This window comes from Triturus cristatus, chromosome 1_2 (assembly GCF_964204655.1).
Source record: "Triturus cristatus chromosome 1_2, aTriCri1.1, whole genome shotgun sequence".
NCBI classification, from domain to species: Eukaryota; Metazoa; Chordata; class Amphibia; order Caudata; family Salamandridae; genus Triturus; species Triturus cristatus.
The window spans coordinates 459,795,589-459,811,346 of record NC_140580.1 but is presented as its reverse complement, the minus strand read 5'-3'; the positions used below and the strand labels follow the sequence as shown (position 1 = coordinate 459,811,346).

General features: G+C 45.0%; 1 protein-coding gene across 1 annotated transcript in view; it reads left to right on the top strand.

Moving 5' to 3' along the window:
- Window positions 1-15,758, top strand: part of KNDC1 (kinase non-catalytic C-lobe domain containing 1) — a 575,645-nt gene that overhangs the window by 461,893 nt on the left and 97,994 nt on the right. Inside the window, exons 27-29 of the mRNA XM_085606188.1 lie at window positions 7,459-7,581; window positions 7,674-7,733; window positions 13,422-13,579. Coding sequence (XP_085462314.1) covers window positions 7,459-7,581; window positions 7,674-7,733; window positions 13,422-13,579 — 341 coding nt within the window. The remainder of the gene's footprint in view (window positions 1-7,458; window positions 7,582-7,673; window positions 7,734-13,421; window positions 13,580-15,758) is intronic.

The window sequence follows — 15,758 nt, the reverse complement described above, 5'->3', positions numbered from 1 at the left end:
TCCACCAACCATGCAGACAGCTCCACACTGCTGTACTCTTACTTGACACATCCCACGCATACACAAAAATAGATCAGCTTTCTCATACATCTCTCCTAAAGCATGGAGAAACCTCCTACCACAACCTCAAAGCCTCCTCATCTGTCCTTGAGTTCCACATGAGGCAATAGACCTCGAATAACCCAACCCTAGGTTTAGTAAGGGAATTACACCTGCTCAGTGACAGGATACCCATGGATGATAGTGTGCTCTACAGATTGAAATACCATAGCATCATGTTCCCAAGAAATGGTTAATCTCAAGCAGCCAGTACCCCACTGTGGAGCTCTGGCACTGTTCTTTTCAAGATAACAAAATATTAAAACAACCCATCTCTGGGAGTGTACCCAAGGTTTGGAAGTCTATCATATTACCAATGAGGACAATGCCTTTCTATGCAACTCACAAACAGAAGCTTAAGTCCCTTTTGTTACAACACCACTTCCTCCTCTGCAGGGACCGCGATCACTAAGTTGACACATTTTCTTCTGACATAACTCCTGTAAATAATGCTTATATTCAGTTATATTGGGATAATTTTTTGTTTATTCTTATGTTATATGTTATTATTTAGTTTTTCCTTCTATGTACATAATTATGATACTTTGCTACATGGCCATATTATATTTACCATTTGTATCTGTGTTATATACACCTACTGCTCTTGTAACTTGGTCCTATGTAAAGCTCTCTGTCTCTCTGTGGATCTGGTCTGTACTGTACAAAACCACTGATAAATACATGAACGCATGTGAACGTGAGAGCCTGGTCACACACTACAGTGGTCTGAGTGCGACCAGCTCTTTTTCAAAATTGGGACCTTTGTGTTGGAGCATCACCGTTTGAGGACTGTTATGTTAATTTCATTCAGCAAAGTGCCATTAAATCAAAATGTAACTTTCTCTTCAATTAGTGTGAATCAGTTTTACAATCTTACATTCTTAGGGCCATATTCACAAGGAGCTATCTCCGATTTAACGGCACCTTACCGCAGCCAAAGTCGTGATAAATTTACCGCCCCATTCACAAGCCGGTGCAAACAGCCTACAGCACAACTTTTCCAGCGTTAGCATCCGCAACAAACATCGCCACGGATGACCCCGGCAACTATCGCAAATGAGATGCAGAGTAGGCGTCCCCGAGCAAAAAGCAGTGACAACATCACTCCACAACACTCTCAAAGACCAGACAGATTTGCGATAGGAACACAAAACAGGCAATAAGGCGCGTTAGCAGCAGGAAATTAACACCTGCTCAGACTTGGTGCAAAGTCGGACCACAACCTGCACCAGACAAGGGAGCACAGCCCATAGCCACACATGAAGAACAACAGATGCCCCCAAGCAACTGAACAAGCAGCACGGACACCCAAGAGGGCCACAACACCCACCGACACCACCCCCAGGCCTGCAACACACACCCCGCCCCCCCCAATCCCGGACAAAGAACTGCACACCAACACCACAAATCCCAAAACAAATATTTTGCCTCATGTCGCTCAAGCAGGAAAATCAACATACATGCGTGGCCAGAAAATGGAGAATCAGCCATACAGCAATGCAATCACCAACACAAAACACCATACAAACAAAAGCCAAAACAACCATTCGGATGAGTCCTAGCAGGTCCTCGCTGGACAATCTGTAGGACACAGCCTGGAAGACAAAATCCAAGAGAAGAAGGTGTGCCATGTGCCCAACAAAGGAAAGAGAGGGAGAGAGCGAGGAAGAGCAACGGAGTGAGATTGCACAAGCAGCGCAAGGCCTCTCGGGCACCTGGCTCCAGATGCCAACTTGTATGTGTGTATTGCCATCACCATGAGCCCAAGACCTTGTCCCAATCTCAGCGCCAATGCCACATCACATTCCGAAAATGCAAGTAGTAGTCAGGGATGAATGCTCCATTGTACCAATGCAGAAGACGGGAGGACACCTGCACCACTGACCTTGGTCCAGAACGTGGCTGGAACACCCTGAGAGAGATGCCATTGCAGATGTGGACGACTGCCACACTACGCATTGCGCAAATGAACTATCCCACTTATCCACACCCCACACACAGAAGCCTCTGCCTGATGTACCCCCGCATGGGATGCCCTTGACACTCACAGAAACAGCAACCCATTCTCCCCAACATTGCACAGACATTCGTATCATTGCTCAGAGCTGTGGCATATCCTCCACACAACTGCCGCAGTTCAGAAGAGTGCCGGTTCCATGAGACGCACCAATGCAATGGCAGGCCATCCCGGGCACATGCACAACCCCTGTCACGTGGAACAGTACCATGCACGTATGCTGCATTTATTGGGTGCACTGCCACTGGCAGTGCTGGGATCAGTTACTGGCTGAGCATCCACATTGCCTACGTCACCTGCGTCCAGCCCTGGTTCCACTGCCGAACATGCACATTCGAGTGTCCCATGGATGTCTGCCTATCCAACACAACCATAGATGAATTGGATTATGACTTGTGTCTGCGCCCCCTGTTGGATCACGAACAGGAGTGTAACCAAGACAGCGGTGCATGGGATGCCTTGACATACTGCGTATGTATTGGCAGTTGCCATGGGAGATTGCACAATTCCTCGTGTGCAGTGACCACATCGAGGCGCTCCCCTATTGGGCTGTGTTGCGGATTGGTGAAATGACCTGGGCTGAGCACACCATCCCAGACCAGTTAATGGATTGGCTCACCCTGGTGTTCCTTGAACACAACAACGACGTACTATTGGAACACATTGCACATGAAGCTGCACAGGCATTCATGGACAAGTAACTACGTTCCTGAAGCCACATCGGATTGTCCCCCACAGCACAGGTCCCAACAACTTGTTGCATTGTGGGGAATGCTCACATATCCCACCACAACAGAGGACATGTCTGCCTTCATCAGGACTCTGGATGCATGTGCCTGGAACTACGCATGTGGACACACACACCTGTGCAAGGTGATGCAGGTCCATGGTCGGAGCAGCAAAGCGTCGTTTGGCAACATTACCAATTAGGACACACTGCTGGGGGGAGAGTACACACATGGCAATGTAGCACGACATGTGAACCTGTCGGACCCTTTCACCTGATCACTGTCAGCAGAGCAGACAATCGGCGCACTCCGGTGGCAGAGCACTATGCAGATCCCATGGGCAGTGAGTCGTGCCCCCTCACACGGGGCAATGGGCAGACGCCAAACAACACATAACTCATCCAGCAAGGCAAGGTGGGCTGAGACCGTTGCCATCCGTGATGATTGTTGTTAATTTTTGCCTCACCATTTTCGGAACCTCAACATGTTCCCATGCTGCGTGTAAGTGTCTTAAGCATGTCCCTGCCTTTCGTGGCCGTAGCCTTGTCTGTACTGACACGCGCATGCCAATAAAGTCTATGCCACTCCACTGGTGTCTAACTGTGATGAGTGTTGATTAGATTGTCTACTCGTGTGCCACAATGAGCATCGTCCCTACACAGGGAGGAACTGACTGACGCATGTGCAATGGGGGTGGCTCCCTTTTGCAAGCTCCACCTCTGTGAGCCAGACATTGTTTTGGGCTAGTTGCTGGCCGACCTGTGCACTTACGTGACTTCAGCAATGTGAGTATGGTGTCCAACCTCTGACCATTGGGAGCAATGTCATATATCATAACAGAATGTGTCCACACAGATGTGTGTGAGTAGGTATGCGACGTAAAGTTCAGTAGTCACATGTGGTGTAGGACACCACTCCTGGCCTGCTACCAATTTGGTCATTCCTACACACAGCCCTATTCAATACATGGACGTGTGCCTACGTTGGGGGGGACACAGCTAGAACTCACCTTCACAGTCATCCTTTGGCCATGTGTCTCAGGGATACACATGCGCATAGATGTCAGTTAACAGGGTGTACCTTCATGTGCAATCATTGTCCCTACATCCAGCCATACTTCCATACGTGAGCGAACATAGTCATGACACATCTGTGCGATTTAGAATGTTTTATTCACATTCAGGTGATTGACTGGGCTGGAGCTGTACATGGCCATCCAAGCCCACATTACATGGAAGCCAAGTGGTGGGCCAACCAGAGTCCTTTGGGGATAGAAAAGTGATTAGGAAGAGGGGGAGTGCAGTCCACAGCAGGATTGCTGTGTAATTGTCCAGCATTGAAGATATGATAGTCCGTGTCGGGGTCCGGGTGAATGTTGCAGAGTGTTCCGGGGGTCAGTGGAAGGTGTTGTCCCAGGGCATGATGTATGGGGCAGAATCAGGCAGGGTCAGGCCATTTGGTGGTGATGGATGCTACTGCCTCCTTCCTCACACAGTAATTACCATCCCCAACTTACTCCCCTGATACGGGTTCTGTGGCCGGTGTGTCCGGTGTGTGTGGCGGGGTGATGGCTGCATCACTGTGTGCCACTGACACATCAGACTGCGAAGGTGATGGGGCAGCATCAGTGTGTGCCACTGACATGTCAGGGTTCGGAGCTGTGTGTGTCGATGTTCCTGCTTCAGTCATCTGGGACAGGCTCAGTGGCAGCAATGGCAGGATGATGAACCACAGGGCATTGAAGTTCCCAGCTACTACTCGCTGGTGTCCAGCCATGGCAGCCATACTTCCAGCCAGCATATACTCCATGTTCTCCATTGACCTCCGCATCTGTGCCAACTCTGTGCTGTCATCGCTTGTGCCTGTCTGACCAGACAGTTCTTGTATTCGATTAATGGCCCCAGCGAGGTCAGCCAAGGTCTGTGGTCGATCATGGTGCATACAGAGAGTGTCAGATAGGGACCGTACGTGGTCCCTGATGGGACTCAGACACCCACGTATTGCATCGAGTTTGGCTGCCACGAGCTCGAAACCCACCCGCATCCGTTCAGCCAACTCCACCTGGCAACCCCACACACACTTTTGGAACTCCATGTATTGGTCGGGGGTCCTGGGAGACAGCTGTGGTGGTGTGTGTTGCCTGCTGTGTGGTCTGTGCAGGTGGTGGGGTCTCCTCGGGGCAGCTGACCTGCCCTGCTGTTGGGGATGGGGTTCGGAGGCTGTCCATTATCTGTTGGAGGGTATCTTGACATATGTGCAGGTTGTCCTCCTCATCATCAATGATGGGAAGTGTGGTGTGCTCTGCAGAAGGTGTTGCTTGTCCCTCTGCAATGTAAAGGGGAGATGCAGGTTAACAGTGTTACACATGTATGTTGAAGATTTGCAGATGTTTACATTCAGACTGCATGCCAATGTACATTGTGACTGTTTTGGTGGAGCTGGCTATTTGATGGCAGTCAGTGTGTTTTTCGACTACATGACGGATGTGTGGTAGTACCCGCACATTGTCATCACACAGTGTCAGGCAATGCCAGATGTGAGTGGACGGTTACTACGCATGTGCAGAACCTGTTGTGAGCCCTGCCCTGTGGTGTTGGTGTTGCAACATTGCCGTCATTGCTAATGTTCTGTGCTTGCTATGTGTGTGTGCTGCATTGTGGGAGAGTTGCCCCTGCAGCTCTGATTTCGTGTAGCCTTCACCCTTTGAGGCGGGGTGCCTTTGAATTGTGTGCTTTTCGGTGGCTGATTTGTTTTTGACTTGGGTCATATGTGCTCTCGGACAGATTTTGTGGCCTGGTGCATTGTTCGTCTGCTGCATGTATTGTACGGCATGTGTTGTGGGTGCATGTGGAAATGTCAGAGTGTGACCTACTCCTTTACCGATGTGATCTGCACAGGGCCACCTCCATGTCGATTTGTGGGCCATGTCATGTTTTTTGGCTGCTGCCATGCTATCGGGCATGCAGTGTCACTTGCATAGTCAGTGTGGGTCACAGAGCCGCTGCGTTGCTGGACTCAGCACATGTGCATGGGTCGGTTGTGATATTGGTGATAGGGAGGGGGCCACTTTGTGCACATTGTGAAGGGGGCCTACTTAGTGTTTCTATGTGTGCTGCAGTGTGCCAAGGCTATCAGGGACATGTCCCACGATCATTGTGGGTGTGCAGTGTGCTACACATAATTGTGCATGTGTGCCATTGTGCCCATCTCCCCCGTCCCCCCAGTCCCTGGTCGTTACTCACCCTGTTGCTGTTGGGTCAGGTCGTATCGAGCTGTGTCCAGGCCCCCAAATCCTGCCACCGTCTCCACACTGCTGACTGTGGCCACCATTTCCTCCAGCTCATCCAGCTCTTGCTGTGTCGCAGGACTTCCATGTACTGTCGCCGTTGCTGCCTTCCTGTTGGTGCCGAGTTTCTGTTTGGTTTGGCTGTGCACTTCATGCCAGCGCCTCTTGACCTCCTCCATTGACCTCTTGACACTCCGACTGCATTGACGTTGGTGACGATGGCCTGCCGTATTTCCGTTTGGGTTGCCAATGCCGCAGTGGAGGTGCCGAACAGTTGTTGATAGTGTTCTGTCACCTCCGGGACAATGATCCGGTCTTCCTGTGGACTGAACCCCGTCTTCCTCTTTCTCTTCTCCTTGCCCTTCCCCGAATGCGGGATTCCTGGCTGGCCCTCGGTGGGACTTGTGGGGTTAGGCTTGTCCTCTGCACTCGGTCTGGGTGCATCCATGGTGCTACACAGTTTGAATTGATTTTGGTGTATTTTTCCTTTCTTTTATAGTGCATTTTCCCACCAGACGCATGGGATTTGGAGGCCTGTGGCTGCTTTTTTCTGATTTTTGTACCGCGATTGGCCTCTTTGCATGATTTTTTGCGTTCGCGTTTCGCATTTTTGCAGCGTGGCATTGATTTTCACGCTGACATTTGACGCAATATCTGGTGACTATCGCAGGCTACCACCGCATTGTGAATACTTGGTTGGCACGGCGTGATTTTCCCACGTTAGGCTGCAATGTTGAGAGTTGCGTTAAGCTACTCTTGGGGTAGTTATCACACGTTCTTGTGAATATACCCCATAGTATTTAGTGGAGCTAGTGTATTTTCCTTTTCATACCTAGAACCCTTATATGTTTTGATAAGCAGAAGAACAGAAGAGCCACTCGAATCCCTCCATCCGCTCTAATTTGACAAAACTTGCTAGAATGTACACACTAGAAAGGAGGATTGGAGCGTGTGACCAAACATCTTTGGAAATAATGTGACTTCAAATTGATGGAGCTTAGAATAAATGTGAATATTTTGGTCTTCCTCTGTGGATATAAACTGCTGACAACAGGCACATATCCTCTATTTTCTCTTTAGCAATATCCTGCACCAGAATTTGCCTTGCCATTGGATGCTGACTACAGTTGTTGGTTTTTATAGAAAACTAATACTCAAATGTTTTATATATGTGTATTCATAATATTGTTATGGCATAAAACATTCTTTGTATAAATATATCCATACTTTCATTGTTCAGCAGTTCAAGCATTGGTTTCTTATATACAGAGTTTGCAGTCTATTCACGTTTTCCCTGTCTTTACTGGGTGTATTATTTATGTTTCCAGTTGCAGGTGAATTTGCTCTCAACGTTTCTCCTTATTGGAAAATCTTGCTATGAACATCGAGATTTTGGCACAGCTATGCAAATCCTTGCAGGGTTAGACAATCTTATAGTTCGCCAATTACCTGTAAGATATATAGTTCTATTTTATGCATATATTTAATGATAACCATGATAGGTTTTCTATGGTGGAATCACAGCTGTCTTGTATTTTTATAGGCCTGGAAAAATCTACCATCAAAAGTGTCAGAAATACTGGATGAACTCAAGGCCGTGGAGGTATGGAAGCAGCTTGTGGATTGTTTTGTCATTTAGTGCTGTTTGTGTAAATAAAGTTGCTGCCTCATCACTTCCCATTGAAATAGAGGCTCTTCGTCATTTCACAGAGCTTGAAGACTGCGTGCAAACATCGGAAATCATCAATTATTCATTTTATTAAACATTTTAGTGTAAACCCAGTGGACCCATGATCTCATGGTGGTGTTTATGAACACTGAAACATTTGCATAGATTACAAGTTAACATGTATGACATTCAGCTGTATTGATATACTACAAAATATCCACTTTTTATATATTGATTATGCTACCACAGATTTGTTGTTTTAGTTGATATTACAGACTTTATGAATATCCAGGTAAACAGCTCTTGGTTCATTAACGTCAGCAGACTGAGGTTATAGTCAACACTTCAGGGATTTAACCACGTGACTTGCATTTCCAAGCAGATGTTAGCAAGGAGGGTTTAACTCAGAGAACCATGTCCATGTTGAATTATGCCTATTTTCTTAACCCTGCAGACTCGACCCATTGTATGTAGCATGTGTTTAGGGTTAGGAACATTGTTGAATGCTTCTTTTATTCAACATAACTTTACCATTCTCAGTAACTAGTTTTAAAACATAAAATTATTCCACTTACAACACAGCTTCTAACAGGTGGACACTTGTTGCCCTGTCTCGCACTATTTGTACTACTCAAGCCTCAGCCACCCGGTTGAAGGTAAAATGTACATGTATGTAATGGGAAAGATTCTGTTTGCATCGCTTGTTTCACTGTTCCTGCTGCTTCCTGGTGTCTCAGGGAAGTAGTACTAGAACCACCACCATTGTATGATTGAGTGCACTAATATTTGTAATTGAATGTCTGTTTTGGGGTAGGGGATTGAGAGCATGATGTGGGTTTGGAAGACCTCAGCCTGAGTTGATGGCTCAGTCATTGGCTACTATATCTTCTACTTGATGAATGAAAGTAATGTTAAAACAAAAGTGAAGGATCCATTCTTTACATGGCTTTAGATCTGGCTAGAGACGGATTTAGTGCCCTGAGAGTGCTCATATCATCTCTACAGAGAGAGGGGCAAATAGGTCAGTATCTCTTAGCCATTTATTGTTTTAAGTGTTGTTCATATTAATCGGCTAGTGGTTGTTTGTAAGAAGCACTGCACCATCGAACATCCATTTTATTGGATCAGTAAGATGAGTCTTCTTACAGAGAAGGGTGCTCACTTTTTAGTCTCACATTGCAGTGCATGTGTGTCTACACAGTGCGATCGAGATGCATCCTTTCTCTTCATGTTCCTGACTCCTGCCTCTGGCCAGCCTATTTTGAGTTGAGATGCAGGCACATTTCAGGTGTCAGTGACGCCTGCTCTAAATTTGCTAGAGACACACACTCAGAACCTGGTTGATCTGCTGAGGTAAGATCAGGCAATGTTGAGAGCAGGACATCTCAGGCATCAGCATACGGATGAGAATGCTGATTCCCCAAAAACACTTTGCTGTGTCTGAGTACCCACAAAAAGAAAGAGGACAGGCTTGCTACACTGAGGTGCAGAGTAAGCAGTGTACCTTCAGACATCAGACACATGCCACTGACTACTTCTATTAGATGAAGTAGACATGACGCTGCCAATTGATACAAGCGGGATATCCACAGTCACTGCTTCTCCTCCGACCTTGAACCCCTTGCACCCCTTCCCACCTGAACTCTAAGCAAAGTTCATATTCAAGCTCCCAGGATAGAGACTTACAATCCCACCATGAAATAAAGCTTTCACCACAGTCACAATCATTTTTGTTTACTCACAATTCACAGGAGAAATGTGTTGTTCTTGAGAAAATTTCTCGTTTAGATAGAAGAGCATAATATACCATGAGGAGGGACATGTTTCTTGTGGTCAGCTGAAGCTATCGGATGTAACAGTTTTCCATCCAGCACATTTACAAACATACAGCAGGCTTGGATTCTGTCTACAACTTCTCTCTATTACATCAGGTAGTGAAGTAGGTAAAGCCTTATATCACTGTCACAAGCTCACCCAACACGTTGGACAAGCTATGACCAACTTTGTGCACTAAGCTAAGTCCATTCAGTCCCATCCTTCTCAACCTACTCCAAACCCAGTTGAATCACCTTTTACCATCCATTCAATCTACATATTAATCTGCGTGCACCTCCATGTTCCCCAAAATTGTTAGATCTCTGATGACTCTCTGACCATCTCCACCCTTCTCCCCATTTCTCTTTTTCATTCCTATAATCTCACTGCTGACCACTCTACTCCTCCCACTCTAGTCCACATGCTACTCTTTCATAATAATCTCACCATCACTTGGGCCATCACCAAACTATTTCCCAATCTTGACAACCCCACCCATCCCCTCGTACCGAATTTCAACTTTTCTGCCTGTAAAAAGAAAACCTTTAGCAGTCATTCTGGACATATAAGGTAGCGTTTTGGATGCCATTAGCTTTGCTAGAACAGTGGGAAACTGGGAGTGTTGTTGAGTTCAGAACATTTTCTAAGGATTTATCCAAACTGGTGTTATGGCCCAGTCCTCAGTTTGTATATAAGATGATGTCACAGTTTCATTTCTTAAGGGATGTAGTCTTTTCTATGTTTGCCCACTACCAAAGTCAGTAAAGAAGAAGAGCATTTGCATTTGTTGGATGTGAAAAGAACCCTTATAATATATTTGCCTAAAACAGAGTCATTCAAAGAGGTTAATGCTTTTTTTTACTTGATTTGGCTGGTCAGAGTTTGAAACCTTCCAATTCTCCATTGAGTAGGCAAATTAAGCAGATGTTTTAGCAGCTTATTAGGTTTAGTGCAAAATCTTAGTTGATCAAGTAGAAGGCAGATCCACTAGGGGAATGGCTGCTTCCTGAGCGTCATTTAAGAGTTCTCCAATTGAGGATTTTTGATCGGAGCAACTTGGGTATCCTTACAGCTTCATGAACCATTTTATGTTACTTCTGCTGGTAAAGGTTGGGGTGGAAAGCAGGCGCATTCTCACTGGAGTCTGAGATTCAAGGTCACCAGCTTTGAGACGTTTCGGCTTCCCGTCAGCTCTTATGATTAAGACTCCGCACTGCATCTGATTGTAAGTACGGGAACCGGCGGTCCATCCACTGTTTACATTAAAAAAGACAATGGACCACTTATATAGTCAGAACAAGTTATTATCAACTATACCTACTGCAGTGAAAGTAAGGGGGATTTACTGATGGCCAGGACTCTAAAAAGAGACACATTTGAAACATTTCCCTATTCTGCTTTTAAAAGCTCTTTACCTTCCTCATGCTCTTTATACTAGCCAATAAGCAGGTGATTGCCTGAAGGTTTGCAAGCTCTGTGTATCCTAGTTTTGAGTGTCTCTATACTAAATACTATTTAGCTTGTCTTAATGACCATTAGTCTACACCACCCAATTGATCCTTCTTCTTGAACAGGTTCTATCCCCCACTTAGGCTTTGCTTTGCTCGAACACGGGAGGGCTTTCTAAACATCCAAATTGTGGTGATATCTTTCGATTTTGTAAGGTCTTTGTGGTGCTAATATTCCAGAAACCTTGGATGGTGGCGACCCAGGTTATCCTCAATTGTATGATTTTTGTTTGCCGTGCTATTCAGGATTTCTGTGAAAGACTGGGAAAAGGAGGGTTATTTTTGCTATATTTCACAATAATAACCATATGTTTTTGCTTTTCTTCTTATTTGAAGGTAATAAAGTGTGATGTTTATCAGCAGGAGACAAAGCCCTACGTGTACATTATTTATTCGCATTTTTCTGAGGGTCACTGGTGATAGTATTTTCCGTAAGGAATCTGCATAAAACAAAGATGGTCATTCCTTATGTCGGAGACACCTGCCTCTGGTTTGGATAGATTAATGCTAAGATACCTGCAGTTAGGATCATTAATTTGAGGACTGAATGGCTTTACACCGCGCTGGGGATCTTCAGTCCACTGCTCGCTCTCGGTTGTGTGGTTAAACTGGTGGTGCTCTGTTAGACTTTACTGATCTCAGTAACTTAAGCCATGAGGTGTCAGCCTTTGAGTGGGGCTCTTCTAATTCTTGAGAGTTGGCTCTCACAATTTGGGTCTACATTTATTGATTTAGATTTCTCTGCTCAAAGTGTTGATTTTCAGGGATGGATGATCTATTTCCCACAGGTTCTCATCATGCACAGAACCTCTACCCCAGCTAGAAAGAAGCGTATGCTATTGATATACAAGAGATGAACTACATTGTTAATAGATTTACCTTAAGTTATTGAGCAAACAATCCAACAAAGTCTCTTTCTAAAGGGCTCTGAAAGAAGTACTCCTTGCTTCCCCAACTGATATTTATGCGGCGCAAGTTCACTTACTGAAATAAGGACTGTTATTGAAAAACTGTTTTCTCACTGCAAATGTAGTATTCGAACAGTTAATCATATTTGGTATAATGCTGAAGATGATTCTTGAATTGGTGTCTCTCTTTACAAAGAGGAGGTGAGAGGAAGGGGGCACAAGCAACAGAGCACACAATATTTTCAGCTCCGAATTCATCTCTTCCCATTCCTGAAGACTAGTGATTTTGGTAGAGACACCAATGATAGCAGTGGAAATTCATTTGGTGGCGTTGGCTGTATGAATAACAGTTTTTCCTGTATTGTCCCCTGATTTGAAGGCCATTTCAGTTATTTCATTACATCTTTCGGATAAGGGCAGTTAAAGTGCATGTCATATCTTGCTTAACATTGATCCTTTATATAATGTGATTCCCCCTAATTTGACAAGTTGCAAATAGATTTGAGGATCAACTCATGATCAGACAGGCTCTGGTGCTCCCCTCAACTGTACCTCAATTGTGGAACTTTTGCCTATTTTCCCATGATAAAAACACATGACTACGGCTAGCAGAATCCAAAGCACTGGGAGCTCAAAATAGGTTAAACATGACCAGAGAACTCAGGTTGCCCTGTGTGAGCTGCATTAACTACCAAGTCCCACCTGTTTATGCCCTTCTGGTACTTGCAGTTCCGGTGTCCCCTATATTAACACAGAAACATAAGTATCAGAATAGAAAGTGGCATGAGCTGCAAATGTACCACTGGCTAAGAATATGATCTGCCAGTGTCAGCAGGCCCACAGATCCTCCTCTCACCTGAAGTACATGGACTGTCTTACCTACTCCCACCTACAACATGGAATCTTTCCTACCATTCTCATCAAGTCTCACTCCAACAGCAGGGCGCCTCCCACCTCTAGCCTCCTTCCCCTATTATCCCAGAATGGTCCTCTCTACTGGGGTCAGCTCCAGGCTGCAGCCTCATGGAGTGAGGCAGAGGAGGCAGCACAGCTAACACAAAGGCAGGGCTGGGAGGGGTCACAGGTGTAGGAAAACATTGCCAGTGGAATGGGTGGCAATGCAAATACTGGTGGCAGGATTTCTTTACACACAACTCTACTTGATGTATATTTAACCATATCTAACGATAGTACGTTACTTTCCCTAACAATGACATTGACATGCTGTTTAGTTTACAGAGGTTCATTTAAGGGCAAGCACAATTGTGATTAATTGTATTGCACACCATTATGGTCAAACATAAAGGTGACATCAAATTATTATAAAGATTGTCTTGCTGTTGTGTGTCCTCACTTGTTTCTTTTTCATTTGATCTTTTAAAATTGACAAGGTGTTTTTGAAAAGTGACAACTTGTGTTTGATGGAGGGAGATAGATTTAGAACATTGCCCACAATTCCTTCCGCCCACGTGCTGGCAATGCATGTCCAACAACTTGAAACCGGAGGCTTCAAAATGGCAAATGGAGCTTACAAATGGAAAAAACTCAGGTAAGGTTTTTGCATTCATTATCAAAATAATGAATTTTGGGAGAGTAATAAATGAACACAGTGATAAATTGGGTTATACTGGCTGAGGGGGGTGAAACCCTACTCAAGAAGTAAATACAATACTGGTCAGGGTGAAACAGAAACAAACTCCTAAGTATCCTGTGCTTAACCATCTGGTAGCATGGCACAAAGCAGTCAAGCTTAACGTAGAGGCAATTTGTAAAGTATTTATGCAGCACACAAACAGTAAAAAAGTGAAAACACAACCAATTTAGAAAAACAGAGAACATTTTAATAAATTATTTGAGAACAAAACTACAAAATTCAAATTAGTAGAACCATAGTTATACATTTTTAAAGTTTAAGGTAAAAACTTGTGCCTAAAAGATCAAAATGCCAACCACGAGATCTAGGTCACTCCGAGACCAGGTCAAAGTCCAAAAATATGACCAACCGTGATGAAGCATGCGTCGGAAAACAAAAAGTGGCTTGGACCCGGTCAGTGCTTACCTTCAGACTTAGAAGAACTTTTGATGAAAATCTTCTGAGAAGGTAAAGTTCAGAGGGGCAAAGGGGCAGGGGGTGTCTGAAGAGGGAGAGTCAGTGTCAAGGAACCGCTTGATAAAGTAGATGTGAAGATTTCTATATTCGGACTTTGTCACTTTTTTGGAAGTTGAAAATCTCCAGTGAGACGAGGCAGGAAGCTGTAGCCAACAAGAGATCCACGAGGCCGCATACTCTTTGACAAAGAACCAGCGAACAGGATTTGCTGCAGTGGAGAAGAAAGTAGTGGGACCTGCTGTGAAGTCCGAGTCCTTCTGTATGTCCAGAAAGTGAAGTGAAGCGTGGCTCAGAGGTTCCCCTTTTTATACATGGTGCCTTATTTTAAGTATACGTTTCTATAGACTTCCCTTTGAAATGCTTGAAATCTCCTGCTATCCCTGCTTCCCCTGACCTGGCTCTAAGCAGTCTGCATGAAGAATGCAGGGTTGATAAGTCCTTTGTGTGAAGTCAGAGCACAGCCTATTGCAGTTGCAGCTCGCTTCCCCCATTCTACAGTTGATTACCTATCCAGGAAAACCTAATCCCTCTATTGTGTGGCTGTCTGGGTGGTAACCAACTATGGGAAGGTTCTGCTGATTGGTGACTTTAACTACTGGGCCAATGATATTCTTGGCGGCCCCCAATCGGCTGAACTGGCCGAACTACTTTCAGGATTAAACCTAACTCAACAGGTATCCACGGCCACACATAGTAAGGGACATATCCTTGATCAGGTCTGGACTGTCAACATCACTATGTCTCCCATCTCAGTTGTACCATGTACATGGTCTTATCACCATATAATCAAATTCACCAGTCAAGATAATTTTGTGAATAAAAACCCCAGTCTAGGGGGTGCACTCGCAGAAACTGGAACAAGATCGAGAAACCTTTATTTTTTGATTCATGCGCCAATTCGACCCCTCTGGGCGACTCCTCAATTAACTTGGCTGATGCACGGCTAACCAGTTGGTTACTGGCTGCCAGCGACAAGTTTGCTCCCCTAAGGAAGATTCATGCCCCCCGCCGCCATGATGCCCAGAAATGGTTCTCCACTGAGTTGAAACACCAAAAATTAGCCTTAAGGCAATTGGAAAGAAAGTGGCGAGGCAATTACCAACCCGAAGACAAACAGTCTTACTTGAACTCCTTGAAAATTTATTAAAAAATCTATTCTAACTGCTAAAGCGGCGCACTTTTCATCTAAAATTTTGTTTGCAACAAACCGCTCAAAGGAGATCTTTCATATTGTGAATGAGTTATCTAACCCCGACAGAATTTCATGCAAGCCCCCTCCTTCTCAAACCATCTGTAATGCATTAAATCTTTTCTTTATTGACAAAATCAAACAAAATCAAGTCCTGTATCCCGATCTGTCAAAATCTGGATTCTAATCCTCATCCCATTCAAAACCATAGCACTTTTAAGCATTTTCCTACAATATGCGAGCGCACTTTCATAAATCTTCTTTCGAAAGCAAAATCGGGCTCTCCCACTGACTGTTGCCCTCCCAGCATTTTGAAGGAAATCTTTACTGCCCTTCCTAGTACCGCTCTTAATCTCTTAAATGAGTCTTTGTCCCTGCAACCTTTAAAGAGGCAATCGTTGTCCCTCTTTTAAAGAAGGTAGGATCGGA